The 13984-nt window shown below is 34.1% G+C and overlaps 1 protein-coding gene and 1 long non-coding RNA gene across 2 annotated transcripts; both read left to right on the forward strand.

The window, feature by feature from the left end:
• LOC107628369 lies at positions 9536 to 10078 on the forward strand. The gene is made up of 3 exons (XM_021116938.1): positions 9536 to 9782; positions 9887 to 9925; positions 10027 to 10078. The coding sequence occupies exons 1-3, from the start codon at positions 9536 to 9538 to the stop codon at positions 10056 to 10058; spliced, it is 318 nt and encodes a 105-aa protein (XP_020972597.1). The 3' UTR covers positions 10059 to 10078.
• LOC107628370 lies at positions 10205 to 12047 on the forward strand. Its single transcript, XR_001617748.2, has 3 exons — positions 10205 to 10297; positions 10510 to 10568; positions 12024 to 12047. It is a non-coding gene; the product is annotated as an uncharacterized LOC107628370 (long non-coding RNA).

Consider the following 13984-nt stretch of genomic DNA (forward strand, 5'->3'; position numbering starts at 1 on the left):
GGTGCCATCAATGGTAATGGAAAAACAAAAAGCTTATGCTTTTACCACACCAAACTTAGAATATTGCTCGCCCTCGAGCAAGAGAAGAAAGAATAGATGAAGAAGAAGAAGAAAATATGGAGGAAAGGAGGGAGAGGTGTATTCGGCTAAGAAGAGGAAGAGAGGGTTGTGTTGTGTGAAAATGAGGAAGAATGGAGGGCTATATATAGGGAAGGGAGGGGGGTTAATTTCGGCCATATAGGGTGGATTTGGGTGGGAAATTGATTTTGAATTTTGAAGGTAGGTGGAGTTTATGAGATAGGTTTATGGGGAAGAGTGGATGGATGTGAGTGGTGAAGTGGTGATAGGGGAGAGAGATTGAGGTGATTGGTGAAGAGTTTTGGGGAAGAGTGTTTATTGGGAAGAGAGGATGAACATTGAGAAGAGGGAAGAGAGTGAGTGGTGGTAGGTGGGGATCCTGTGGGATCCACAAATGCTGAGATGATCCTGTGGGGTCCACAGATCCTGAGGTGTCAAGAAATTGCATCCCTGCACCAATTAGGCATGTAAAATGCCTTTGCATGCAATTCTGGCATTTAAACGCCGAACTGATGCTTGTTTCTGGCGTTCAGCGCCAGCTCTTCTTCACTGTGCATTTCTGGCGTCTGGACGCCAGGATGCTGCTTGTTTCTGGCGTTCAACGCCAGAAACATGCTCTGTTCTGGCGTTGAATGCCAGACAGATGCTCCTTACTGGCGTTTAAACGCCAGTGAGATCCTCCTCCAGGGTGTGATTTTTTCTTCTGCTGTTTTTGATTCTGTTTTTAATTTTTTGATTTATTTTGTGACTCCACATGATCATGAACCTAATAAAACATGAAAAACAATAAAAATAAAAATAAAATTAGATAAATAAAAATTGGGTTGCCTCCCAACAAGCGCTTCTTTAATGTCAATAGCTTGACAGTGGGCTCTCATGGAGCCTCACAGATGTTCAGAGCATTGTTGAGACTCCCCAACACCAAACTTAGAGTTTGGTTGTGGCCTCCCAACACCAAACTTAGAGTTTAACTGTGGGGGCTCTGGTTGACTCTGTTTTGGGAGAAGCTTACTATGCCTCTTTTCCATGTTTACAGAAGGATGTCCTTGAGTTTTAAACTCAAGGGAGTTCTAGAGGAATACTCATCAGAGCTCATGAAGGGCGTAAGGAGGTTTAATGGAATCTCTATGGTCTCTAGTTGAGTCTCAGATTCCTTTGGTTCCTCAGAGGGAAACTCCTTATTGATCACTAGACACCCCAGGAGGTCTTCCTCCTTGGGATTCATGTCCTCCCCTTCTTCCTTGGATTCGGCCATGATGGTCATTTCAAGGGCCTTGCACTCTCCTTTTGGATTTTCTTCTGTATTGCTTGGGAGAGTACTAGGAGGGATTTCAGTGACTCTTTTACTCAGCTGGCCCACTTGTGCTTCTAAATTTCTAATGGAGGACCTTCTTTCATTCATAAAACTCACAGTGGCCTTAGATAGATCAGAGACTAAGTTTGCTAAATTAGAGGTATTTTGTTCAGAGTTCTCTGTCTGTTGCTGAGTGGATGATGGAAAAGGTTTACTATTGTTAAACCTATTTCTTCCACCATTATTAAAGCCTTGTTGAGGCTTTTGATCCTTCCATGAGAGATTTGGGTGATTTCTCCATGAGAGATTATAGGTGTTTCCATATGGTTCACCCATGTAATTCACCTCTACTATTGCAGGGTTTTCAGGATCATAGGCCACTTCTTCAGAAGGCGCCTCTTGAGCACTGTTGGATGCAGCTTGCATCCCATTCAGACTCTGAGAAATCATATTGACTTGCTGAGTCAATATTTTGTTCTGAGCCAATATGGCATTCAGAGTATCAATTTCAAGAACTCCCTTCTTCTGAGGCGTCCCATTGCTCACAGGATTCCTCTCAGAGGTGTACATGAACTGGTTATTAGCAACCATGTCAATGAGTTCTTGAGCTTCTGCAGGCATTTTCTTTAGGTGAATGGATCCACCTGCAGAAGTATCCAATGACATCTTAGCTAATTTAGACAGACCATCATAGAATATATCCAGGATGGTCCATTCTGAAAGCATGTCAGAAGGACACTTTTTGGTCAGTTGCTTGTATCTCTCCCAAGCTTCATTGAGGGATTCACCTTCTTTCTGTTTGAAGGTTTGAACATCCACTCTAAGCTTGCTCAGCTTTTGAGGAGGAAAGAACTTGGCTAAGAAAGCCTTGACCAGCTTATCCCAAGAGTTCAGGCTATCTTTAGGTTGAGAATCCAACCATATTCTAGCTCTGTCTCTCACAGCAGAAGGGAAAAGCATGAGCCTGTAGACTTCAGGATCTACTCCATTAGTCTTAACAGTATCACAGATTTGCAAGAATTCAGTTAAGAACTGAAAAGGATCTTCAGATGAAAGTCCATGGAACTTGCAGTTCTGCTGCATCAGAGAAACTAATTGAGGTTTCAGCTCAAAATTGTTTGCTCCAATGGTGGGGATGGAGATGCTTTTTCCATGTAAATTGGAATTAGGTGCAGTAAAGTCACCAAGCATCCTCCTTGCATTATTATTATTTTCGGCTGCCATCTCCTCTTCTTTTTCGAAAATTTCTGAAAGGTGCTTGCTAGATTGTTGTAATTTAGCTTCTCTTAGTTTCCTCTTCAGAGTCCTTTCAGGTTCTGGATCTGCTTCAACAAGAATGTTCTTGTCCTTGCTCCTGCTCATATGAAAAAGGAGGGAACAGAGAAATAATAATAATAGGGATCCTTTTTGCCCAGGTATAGAGGTTTCCCTGTGTGAGTAGAAGAAGAAAAGAATGTAATGTAAAGAAGAGAAGAGGAAAAACTCGAACACAGAGAGGGAGGTAGTGTTCGAATTTTTGGATGGGAGAGAAGTGTTAGTAGGTGAATAAATAAATAGAAGAAGATGAGAGAGGAAGAGGATTTTCAAAAATTATTTTTGAAAAATGGTTAGTGATTTTCGAAATTAGTTTTTGAAAAAGGTTAGTAATTTTCGAAAATTAGGAATAAAATTAAAATCAAAAATTAAAATAATTAGTTAATTAAAAAGAATTTTTGAAAAAGAGGGAGATATTTTCAAAAATTAGAGAGAGAGAGAGTTAGTTAGGTAGTTTTGAAAAAGATAAGAAACAAACAAAAAGTTAGTTAGTTAGTTGAAACAAATTTTGAAAAGATAAGAAGATAAGAAGTTAGAAAAGATATTTTAAAATCAAATTTTTGAAAAAGATATGATTTTGAAAAAGATAAGATAAAAAGATATTTTTGAAAAGATATGATTGAAATTAGTTTTGAAAAAGATTTGAATTTTAAAATCACAATTAATGACTTGATTCACAAGAAATCACAAGATATGATTCTAGAACTTAAAGTTTGAATCTTTCTTAACAAGCAAGTAACAAGCTTGAAATTTTTGAATCAAAACATTAATTGATGATGTTATTTTCGAAAATTATGTGGTAAAGATAAGAAAAATATTTTTGAAAAATATTTTTAAAATTTTTGAAAATAACTAAGAAAAATGAAAAAGATTTGATTTTTGAAAAAGATTTTGAAAAAGGTGAAATTTGAAAATTTGATTTGACTCATAGAAAACAACTAGATTTTAAAAATTTTTGAAAAAGTCAACTCAAATTTTCGAATTTTATGAGAGGAAAAAGGGAAAGATATTTTTTTTTGATTTTTTTGAATTTTATGATGAGAGAGAAAAACATGAAAATGATGCAATGCATGAAAATTTTTAGATCCAAAACAATGAATGCATGCAAGAATGCTATGAATGTCTAGATGAACACCAAGAACACTTTGAAGATCATGATGAACATCAAGAATTTATTTTTGAAAATTTTATAATGCAAAGAAAACATGCAAGACACCAAACTTAAAAATTTTTCATGTATAAACATTATGAATGCAAGAATGCATATGAAAAACAAGAAAAGACACAAAACATGAAAATGCAAAGATCAAACAAGAAGATTTACCAAGAACAACTTGAAGATCATGAAGAACCCTATGAATGCATGAATTTTTCGAAAAATGCAAGATGAGCATGTAATTGACGCCAAACTTAAAATCTGACTCAAGACTCAAACAAGAAACACAAAATATTTTTGATTTTTATGATTTTATTAATTTTTTTGTATTTTTCGAAAATTATTTGTGAAAAAGAAAAATAAGGATTTCAAAATTTTTAATATGAATTCCAGGAATCTTGCACTCTTAGTCTAAAGCTCCAATCTGAGGGTTAGACATGGCTTAATAGCCAGTCAAGTTTTAGCATGTAAATCAAGTGGATCAGGAACAGCAGCAGGTGGATCAGCAACAACTAGCTTGCTCTTGATAATGTTGGGTTGGAAGCCCCAGTCTAAATGAATTTAGACATGGCTTTACAGCCAGTCAGGCTTCAACATGCTTCATGAAACACTAGAATTCATTCTTAAAAATTCTGAAGAACATAATAAAAATTTTTGAAAAGAATTTTTTTTTTCGAACCACATTCATGTTGAAGTGCGAATGAATATCTTAGAAGCGGAATAAGTTGAATTGAATAGAAAAACAGTAGTACTTTGCATTAATTCATGAGGAACAGCAGAGCTCCACACCTTAATCTATTGAGTGCAGAAACTCTACCGTTGAAAAATACATAAGTGAACATAGGGTAAGCATGGCCGAGTGGCCAGCCTCCCATGGAGGTCTAGAGATCTAAAACTAATCAAAAGATGTCTAATACAATAGTAAAAAGTCCTATTTATACTAAACTAGTTACTAGGGTTTACAGAAGTAAGTAATTGATGCATAAATCCACTTCCGGGGCCCACTTGGTGTGTGCTTGGGCTTAACTTGAATGTTACACGTGCAGAGGTCATTCTTGGAGTTGAATGCCAGTTTGTAACGTATTTCTGGCGTTCAACTCTGGCTTGTAACGTATTTCTGGCGTTTAACTCCAGACTGCAGCGTAGAACTGGCGTTCAACGCCCTTTTGCGTCGTCTAAACTCGGCCAAAGTATGGACTATTATATATTGCTGGAAATCCCTGGATGTCTACTTTCCAACGCAATTAGAAGCGCGCCATTTTGAGTGCAGGGAGGTCAGAATCCAATAACATCAGCAGTCCTTCTTCAACCTTTGAATCTGATTTTTGCTCAAGTCCCTCAATTTCAGCCAGAAAATACCTGAAATCACAGAAAAACACACAAACTCATAGTAAAGTCCAGAAATGTGAATTTAACATAAAAACTAATGAAAACATCCCTAAAAGTAACTAGATCCTACTAAAAACATACTAAAAATAATGCCAAAAAGCGTATAAATTATCCGCTCATCACCGCCGATGTCTCCAACGAAGTTATCCTTGATGTATTTTATTGTGCTGGAACAGTTTTGCTTCAGGCTTAAAATAATTTGCTACATTGAATATTAAACAAAGTGAGGAATCTTATTATATTTCTAGTATATCTAGGAAGATATAATAATATTGAAGACTAAATTTCGAACTGCTAATAAACTTAAGGAGAATGTTGGTGGCAAATACCATTGGTTGCCATATTTGTTTTCTCTTGACCCAAATAGCCCTTTGGTTAGCATCCAACAAACTAGGATAAGGACCTTTGGAGCAAAGATCATCAATGGTTATGCTGTACTAATCTAAATTATATAATTTTATAAGCATAATAAATAAATACTGTAGAAATAATTCTTACATCAATTATTGGCTTGCTGGGCATAAAAGTGAAAAAAGTCTTACGTGTGCCATGACAATGATCATTTGGAATAAGCACTTCTCTAAAATCATAAAATTAGAGTATTATACTATAGTATTTAAAAAAGTTAAAAAAATAATTATGTGACAAATTAGCAATTAAAATGATTAATGAACTAATATTACCTACTCTGGATCCAAATTGTTTCCAAAGATGAAAGCATCAATGGACAGTTCTTTATAAAAAAGTTTCATCTTTTTAATTGACCGAAATACAACGTGCAAACACTATAAAAATAATGTGAATATTAATTATTTAATCAAAGTATCGACACAAAATTATACATAATACCTTTTTCGTGTACCAAAAGTAAAACATTTTGCTAATCCTAACGTCATCCTAAAATTTAAAAACATACACGTGGCATGTCATCCACATCCATGTTTTGATTGTAATTGTGGTAATAAAGGCATGAATGATGTGGAGGAAGCTTCTTTCCAAAATGCAATTCATATCATTTTAACACACCATCAAGGTGTTAAATGAAGGTGTTTCTTGGAAGTTATTGTCGGATATAAACTTCTCAAGATAATTTAACACATCATCAAATACACTCTTACACTCTGTCATCAATATTCAATGTTTGAATGATTTTAGATATCTCACGGTCTCATGAAGCAAATGAATCACTATGAGAAACCAATGGCCATTAAGGTAAATTGGCACAAAAATCAACAACATTCAGAAGATAATTTTTAACAAAAATTGCCATGAAATATTACTATACTAATTAATAGAATGTTGACCAGAATTAACGAACTTTGTGTAAACCGCCAAGGTCTCCCACGAAGTTATCATTGATGTATTCTATTGCGCTGGAACAGTTTTGCTTCAGGCTTAAAATAATTTGCTTCATTGAATATTAAACAAAGTGAGGAATCTTATTATATTTCTAGTATATCTAGGAAGATATATTAATATTGAAGACTGAATTTCGAATTGCTAATAAAATTATGGAGAATGTTGGTGGCAAATACCATTGGTTGCCATATTTGTTTTCTCTTGACCCAAATGGCCCTTTGGTGAGCATCCAACAAACTAGGATAAGGACCTTTGGAGCATAGAAAATCAATGGTTATGCTGCACTAATCTAAATTTTATAATTTTACAAGCATAATAAATAAATACTGCAGAAATAATTCTTACATCACTGATTATTGGCTTGCCGGGAATAAAAGTTAAAAGAGTCTTGCGTATACCATGACAATGATCATTTGGAACAAGCACTTCTCTAAAATCATAAAATTAGAGTATTATACTATGATATTAAAAAAGGTTAAAAAAATAATTATGTGACAAATTAGCAATTAAAATGATTAATAAACTAATATTACTTACTCTGGATCCATATTGTTTCCAAAGATGTAAGCATCCATGGCCAGTTCTTTATCAAAAATTTTCATCTCTTTAAATGACCGAAATACAACGTGCAAACACTATAAAAATAATGTGAATATTAATTATTTAATCAAAGTATACACACAAAATTATACATAATACTATTTTTGGGTATCAAAAGTAAAAAATTTTGCTAATACTAACGTCATCCTAAAATTTAAGCACTTACACGTGGCATGTCATCCCCGTCCATGTTTGAATTGTAATTGTTGTAGTAAAGTCATGGATGATGTAGAGGAAGCTTTTCTCCAAAATGCAATTCATATCATTTTAACACACCATCAAGGTATTAAATAAAGGTATTTCTTGAAAGTTACTGTCGTATATAAACTTCTCAAGGTAATTTAACATATCATCAAATACATCTTACGCTCTATCATCAATGTTCAATGTTTGAATGATTTCAGATATCTCACAGTCTCATGAAGCAAATGAATCACTATGAGAAACTAATGACCATGAAGGTAAATTGGCACAAAAATCAATAACATTCAGAAGGCAATTTTTAAAATAAACAGCCATGAAATATTACTATGCTAATTAATTGAATGTTGACCAAAATTAACCAACCTTGTGTAAATCGTCGAGTTATCCCATTAAGTTATCTTTTTTGTATTTTATTGTGCCGAAACAGTTCTGTTTCGGGCTTAAAATAACTTGCAACATTGAATATAGAACAAAGTGAGGAATCTTATTATATTTTTAGTTTATCTTGGAAGATATATTAATATTAAAGACAAAATTTTGAACTACCAATAATTTTACGGAGAATGTTGGTGGCAAATACCATTGGTTGCCATATTTGTTTTCTCTTGGCCCAAATGACCCTTTGGTGAGTATAGAACAAACTAAGATAAGAACCTATGGAGCACAGATAATCTTGGTTATGCTGCAATAATATAAATTTTATAATTTTGGAAGCATAATAAATAAATACTGCAGAAATAATTCTTACATCACCAGTTATTGACTTTTTGGTCATAATAGTCAGAAGTGTCTTGCGTGTGCCATGACAATGATGGTTTGGAACAAGCACTTCTCTAAAATCATAAAATTAGAGTATTATACTGTGGTATTAAAAAAGGTTAAAAAAATTACGTGACAAATTAGCAATTAAAATGATTAATAAACTAGCATTACTTACTCTGGTTCCAAATTGTTTCCAAAGATGTAAGTAGCAATGGCCAGTTCTTTATCAAAAATTTTTATCTCTTTAATTGACCAAAATAAAAGGACCAACCACTATAAAAAATAATGTGAATATTAATTATTTAATCAAAATATACACACAAAATTATATATAATACTTTTATATTTATCAAAAGTAAAAAAATTTGCTAATACTAATATCATCCTAAAATTTAAGCACTTACACGTGGTATGTCAATTTCGTCCATGTTTTGATTGTAATTACGGTAGTAAAGCCACGGATGATGTGGAGAAAGCCTCTCTCCAAAATGCAATTCATACCATTTTAACAGGTGTTAAATGAAGGTGTTTCTTGGAAGTTATTGTCGGATAAAAATTTCTCAAGGTAATTTAACACATCATCAAATACACTCTTACGCTCTGTCATCAATGTGCAATATTTGAACGAGTCCAGATATCTCTCGGTCTCATGAAGTAAATCAATCACTATGGGAAACCTATAGCCATTAAGGTAAATTCGCATAAAAATCTACAACCACATTCAGAAGATAATTTTTAACAAAAACAGCCAAGAAATATTACTATACTAATTAATTGAATATTGACCAAAATTAATGAACCTTGTGTAAACCGCCAAGGTCCCCCATGAAGTTATCCTTGATGTATTTTATTGTGCTGGAATAGTTCTATTTTGGGATTAAAATAATTTACTACATTGAATATTGAACAAAGTGAAGAATCTAATTATATTTCTAGTATATCTAGAAAGATATATTAATATTGAAGACTAAATTTCGAGCTGCTAATAAACTTACGGAGAACGTTGGTGGCAAATACCATTGGTTTTCATAATTGTTTTCTCTTGCCCCAAATGGCCCTTTAGTGAGAATCGAACAAACTAAGATAAGGACCTGTGGAGCACAGACAATCATGGTTATGATGCACTAATATAAATTTTATAATTTTTCAAGAATAATAAATAAATACTGCAAAATAATTCTTATATCACCAATTATTGGCTTGTCGGGCATAATTGTCAGAAGAGTCTTGCGTGTGCCATGACAATCACTACAAAAAAAAGAGTTTAAAATGGCATTGATATTACGGCGGTTTTAAAGAACCGCCGTAATACCCGGTTATTATGGCATTTTTGGTTGCTGCCATAATTAACTTTGTGTTTGGTGGCGGTTCTAGTGATTATGGCGGTTTTGAACCGCCGTTTTCACATGTATATAAAACAAATGAATTGCAACCCTAACCTCATTAAACGAAACACACGGCGCTCTCGATCTCCCTTCTCTCTCCTTCGTCTCCTCCGTGCTCCTACAACGCCGTTCTTCCCTCTCGGGCTTCTCCTTTCTCCGCCGGTTACGATTTCTCTAGGTACCTCTCCCTCTCTGCCAGTGACTGATTTGTTTCTCTGCAGCTCCCTCTCAAGTTCTCTAGGTACCTCTCCCTCTCCGCCAGTTACTGATTTCTTCGTTTTTGCTTGGGTTATAGTTTCAAAATTATTTTTGTTGCTGATTTTTGTGGTTTTTGTTTCTGTGCAGCTCCACGATCTGGTCGACACTGCTTGCAAAGCCGACGAGGTTGTTTTCGCAATCTTACCCCCTCCTCTCTCTCTCTCTCTCTCTCTCTTTCTCTCTCTCCCCCAATGTCTTTAGTAGCTTATGCTTTATGTGATTTGCAGTTAAGGTAGTGCCAATGTCTTCTCAGATCTAGTGCCAATTTTGATTCGGAAGAGGTAAGCATATACAGTGGTACCACAAATATTACTGCCTTTCTTAGCAATTAAGTTATGGTCTATGGTTGATCCTTATTTATTGCTTAGTTATCCCAATTTCTTATATTATATATGATATTTCTAAGCATTGAAGGAAGGTGACTTGTTAATGAATTTGGGAAAACTGAAGGAAGCATTGCCCTACTATGACAAGGTCATGGATAACTTACCGTTCCAGGTAACTATTTTAATTTAAACCACATTTCTGTATTTTGTGGGCAAAAAATTGCACATGAATGTTTTAAGATTAGAAAAGATGTAGATAACTTACCCTTCCTAATATCTAGTTTATGAACTTTCAACTATAGTGACATATACCCTAGTAGGGAAACTAGGGAAAAAAATATTTGGATGAATATAAACATGATGAGGTTAATCATGTTTGTGCAGAGTGAGCTCCATGGTTTAGCTGCTTTGCAGTGGTCAATTTGTCAAGACTCTCTTAATAGGTATGTTCAGAAACTCTGAAATATGTAAATATTTGAATGCTGAGAATTGATTGTTAGGAATAATATCCTTGTTACTGTAGTGCACTGTACTAAAACTCAAGCTTCTTTTAATATAAGACCTTGCTATCTCTTCAAAAATAATTGCATGATTTTCTTGGCATTCCCAGCACAGTCTTAAGAAAATATTTAGATTCTAAATCAAGTGTATGTTTGTGCACTACAGCTGAATTAGAAAGTGAAGGTGCTTTTCATTATTGCAGTGTCTGTTTAGTGATTCTAGATTTCCAAACACATCTTGATGTATTGATAGGTCTGTTTAGTGATTCTAAATACCAATTACCTTTATTTTTTCCCCTTTTCTGGAAAATGTGGTTTTGCTGTGGTGCATGATATTTGAATAAGGTATTTTGTATAGAATCTACTTTGTTTTTCATTTTTCTTATTTAGATAACATAGCTGGACTTAAAAACCAAAATCTTTTAAAAAGTAAAAATTCTTACACAGTAGTATAAAACTCACATGCATAAAAATAATAAAGAATATCACACATCTTTGCACAATATAAAAAAAAAAAATTGAGCCTGCTACAATGTATATATCTAATTTTTTATTTAAATTTTCATTTAACGGATGTTACTTTGACGTATGTTATTAGCATCTGATTTTATGATAAGAACACGAAAAGCAAAACTATCTTTTTATTCTTTACAAACATTAATATAAATGACAGAGTCATAATTGAGTATAAGAAAATACTGAGACCAAGTATATTTACATTTGTATTATTTCTGGCTATATATGTTTTTTCATTCTACACTTTTGGTTGGTACCAAATTTTTCTAGCATATCTGGGGTCAGTTGGGGGCAAATTGGATGCACTACCCTCATTAAATACTATAATTGGATTATATCTATGATCTTTTTTCCCTTTCCTTGTTCTTATTCTTCAACAATAAACACTGCCCGAATTTGTGATGCAATGAAATAACAACTTCATAGTTTCAAAGCCATGCCACTTGGTCAGAGATTGAAAGGAACATCCCAACCCTTTCTGCTTCCCAATTCTTATAAATGCAAGACTGTGATACTTTCTTGTTTGAATTCAATTTACAAGTTACATGTTTATTTGTTCCATTAATATTATTTATTTGACATCATCAGATTTTTTGTTTTTGCTATCTATAATCCATTTATTTAATTAGCAAAACTTGGAAAAAGTCAAGACTCAAGACTACCTCTTCCCACCCATAACTTAAAAGTGCTTTAATATGCTTTCATTTTCCTTATAATTAGCTTCATAGCTTGTGTTCTTATTAATTTTATTTTTTAAAAATATTATGTACATATTAAAAATTAGTCATTAAATTAATTATAACTTATTTATATATAAATAATTTAATCTATTTTCCATTCCTTTCTTCTCCCACACTTCTAATCTATTTTCATGTGAAATAGGTTTTAGATTTTCTTCAATTCTTGTCGCTAGCTACTTTACTTTAAAAGCTTCAAGTTTTAATATTTTCTGGGAAAGAGAAAAGAAGAAAAATTATCATTTGAAAGAGGTAATTATAATTTTCTTATATTTTCTTTTAGAATACTATTTAAGTAAGTTTCTAATATCGTTTTTAACCATGATATATATGCTTTATTGAATAAACTTCCAAAATTGTGCTGAGACATTTTAATATATGGATCTAATACATGATATATATCTCAATCTCCTTTTGTCTTTGCTTTCATAGTAAGGAAATCCTATAGCTATTTATGGATTAATTGCTGAAATTCTTTTATAATTGCTGAAATTCTTTTATAATCGTTCCTCAGTTCATAGTTATATAGGAGTTATCTCACGTGAATCTGGTTCATAAAATCTTTGCAGCAGTGATATTACTGTTGACTTTTCACTCTCATAAAATCTGGTTCATAGTCCTTGTTTCATTTCAGTCTCAGGTCATCAACATCAAACATGTAGTGCAACTCATTATTTGATTAACATGATGTAATTCTCTCCTGATTCATTAATGATTTTTTTTAACTGTTTGTTGTAATTTTAATTATTTTCAGTTGAGCAATGTAATACCCGGTCTAACCGAAATTTAGTAAATAATAAGTTAAATAGGAGCGAATATGGTTGGAAGATTTGGCAATTGGAATTTGATAATTTAAATATGATATTTGGATTCAGTGAATTTTTCCGAGTCGGAAAATATAGTTTTCTGCGTAAAAGTGCGCAGTGGAATTTTGACCGGCAGTACCGGCTGAGGTCTGTCTGGTACTACAACTGAGGAAATTGATTATGGGTAAATAAGATTAAGAAATGAGGAATTATAATTAGGGAAGGTAGAAATATTTAAAGTGCGATTTAGAGCGCTAATCTTAAAGGTTTTGGCCCAAAATTGGGCCAATGGGCAAAAATAAGTGAACCGGGCCTAAGTGGGCCCAATACCTAACATATATAAACATTAGTTGTGAGTATTTCAGCTCATTTTATCCTAAAAAGAAGGGTTGGGGTGCTGATTTGAGAAGAGAGAAGAGAAGAGAGAAAACCTAACTCTCTTTGATCTTCAACATTTGATTGAGAAGTGTTAAAATGGTTAGATGTGGTTTTGTGAATTTTTGGTAAAGTGTCAATGTGTGAGTTGAGGATGGCTTGATGTGGATTTTGATTGATTTCAAAAAGGGTTGAAATTGGCATGTTTTGGTTGATTTTGAAAAGAGTTGAAAATGGCTTGTTTTGAAAATGACACCTAGTGGTTTTGTATGAAAACATGGTTTTTGGGCATACTTTGACGGGACATAACTTGAACTACGGATCTCTGTTTTGTGCAAATCTGTTTAGAAATGAAATTGGCTCCGGGATGTCCATGCCGTTTGAAGAACGGGTGAAAAATGATTTAAAATGAGAAAGTTATGTCCGTCGGAAGATTAGGGGTTGAATCTGTAAATTCTGCAGCTTTTAACTTAGAAAATTTTTAGCAGAATGACCCTCCACGCGTAGGCGCACTTGGCGCGTACGCGTCGTTCTTCAAGAAGGCACTATCCACGCGTACGCGTGGTGTGCGCGGGCGCGTCGATGCGCTGCACCAAATGCCCAGCTATTTTCCCGAGAGTTGTGCCAGTTTTGTGCCTGGGGCGCAAGAGCACCCACGCGTACGCGTGGCTGACGCTTGCGCGTCGTTTGGCTATTTTTCAACCCGCGCGTATGATGCTTGCGCGTCGATGAGTTTTGTGTCCATCCACGCGTGTGCGTGGAGTGCGCGTACACGTGGCCCTGTTTTCATGCCAAAGTTGATTTTTGAGTTTTAAAAGCCAAATCTCATACTTCTAAGCCTCCGATCTCACCTCTCATGTATTAAATCATTCTGATATGCCTACCAATGAGATAGGGGATGTGGTAACTTGCGAGTGAAGCAAGG

This window comes from Arachis ipaensis, chromosome B02 (assembly GCF_000816755.2).
Source record: "Arachis ipaensis cultivar K30076 chromosome B02, Araip1.1, whole genome shotgun sequence".
In the NCBI taxonomy this organism is placed as follows: domain Eukaryota; kingdom Viridiplantae; phylum Streptophyta; class Magnoliopsida; order Fabales; family Fabaceae; genus Arachis; species Arachis ipaensis.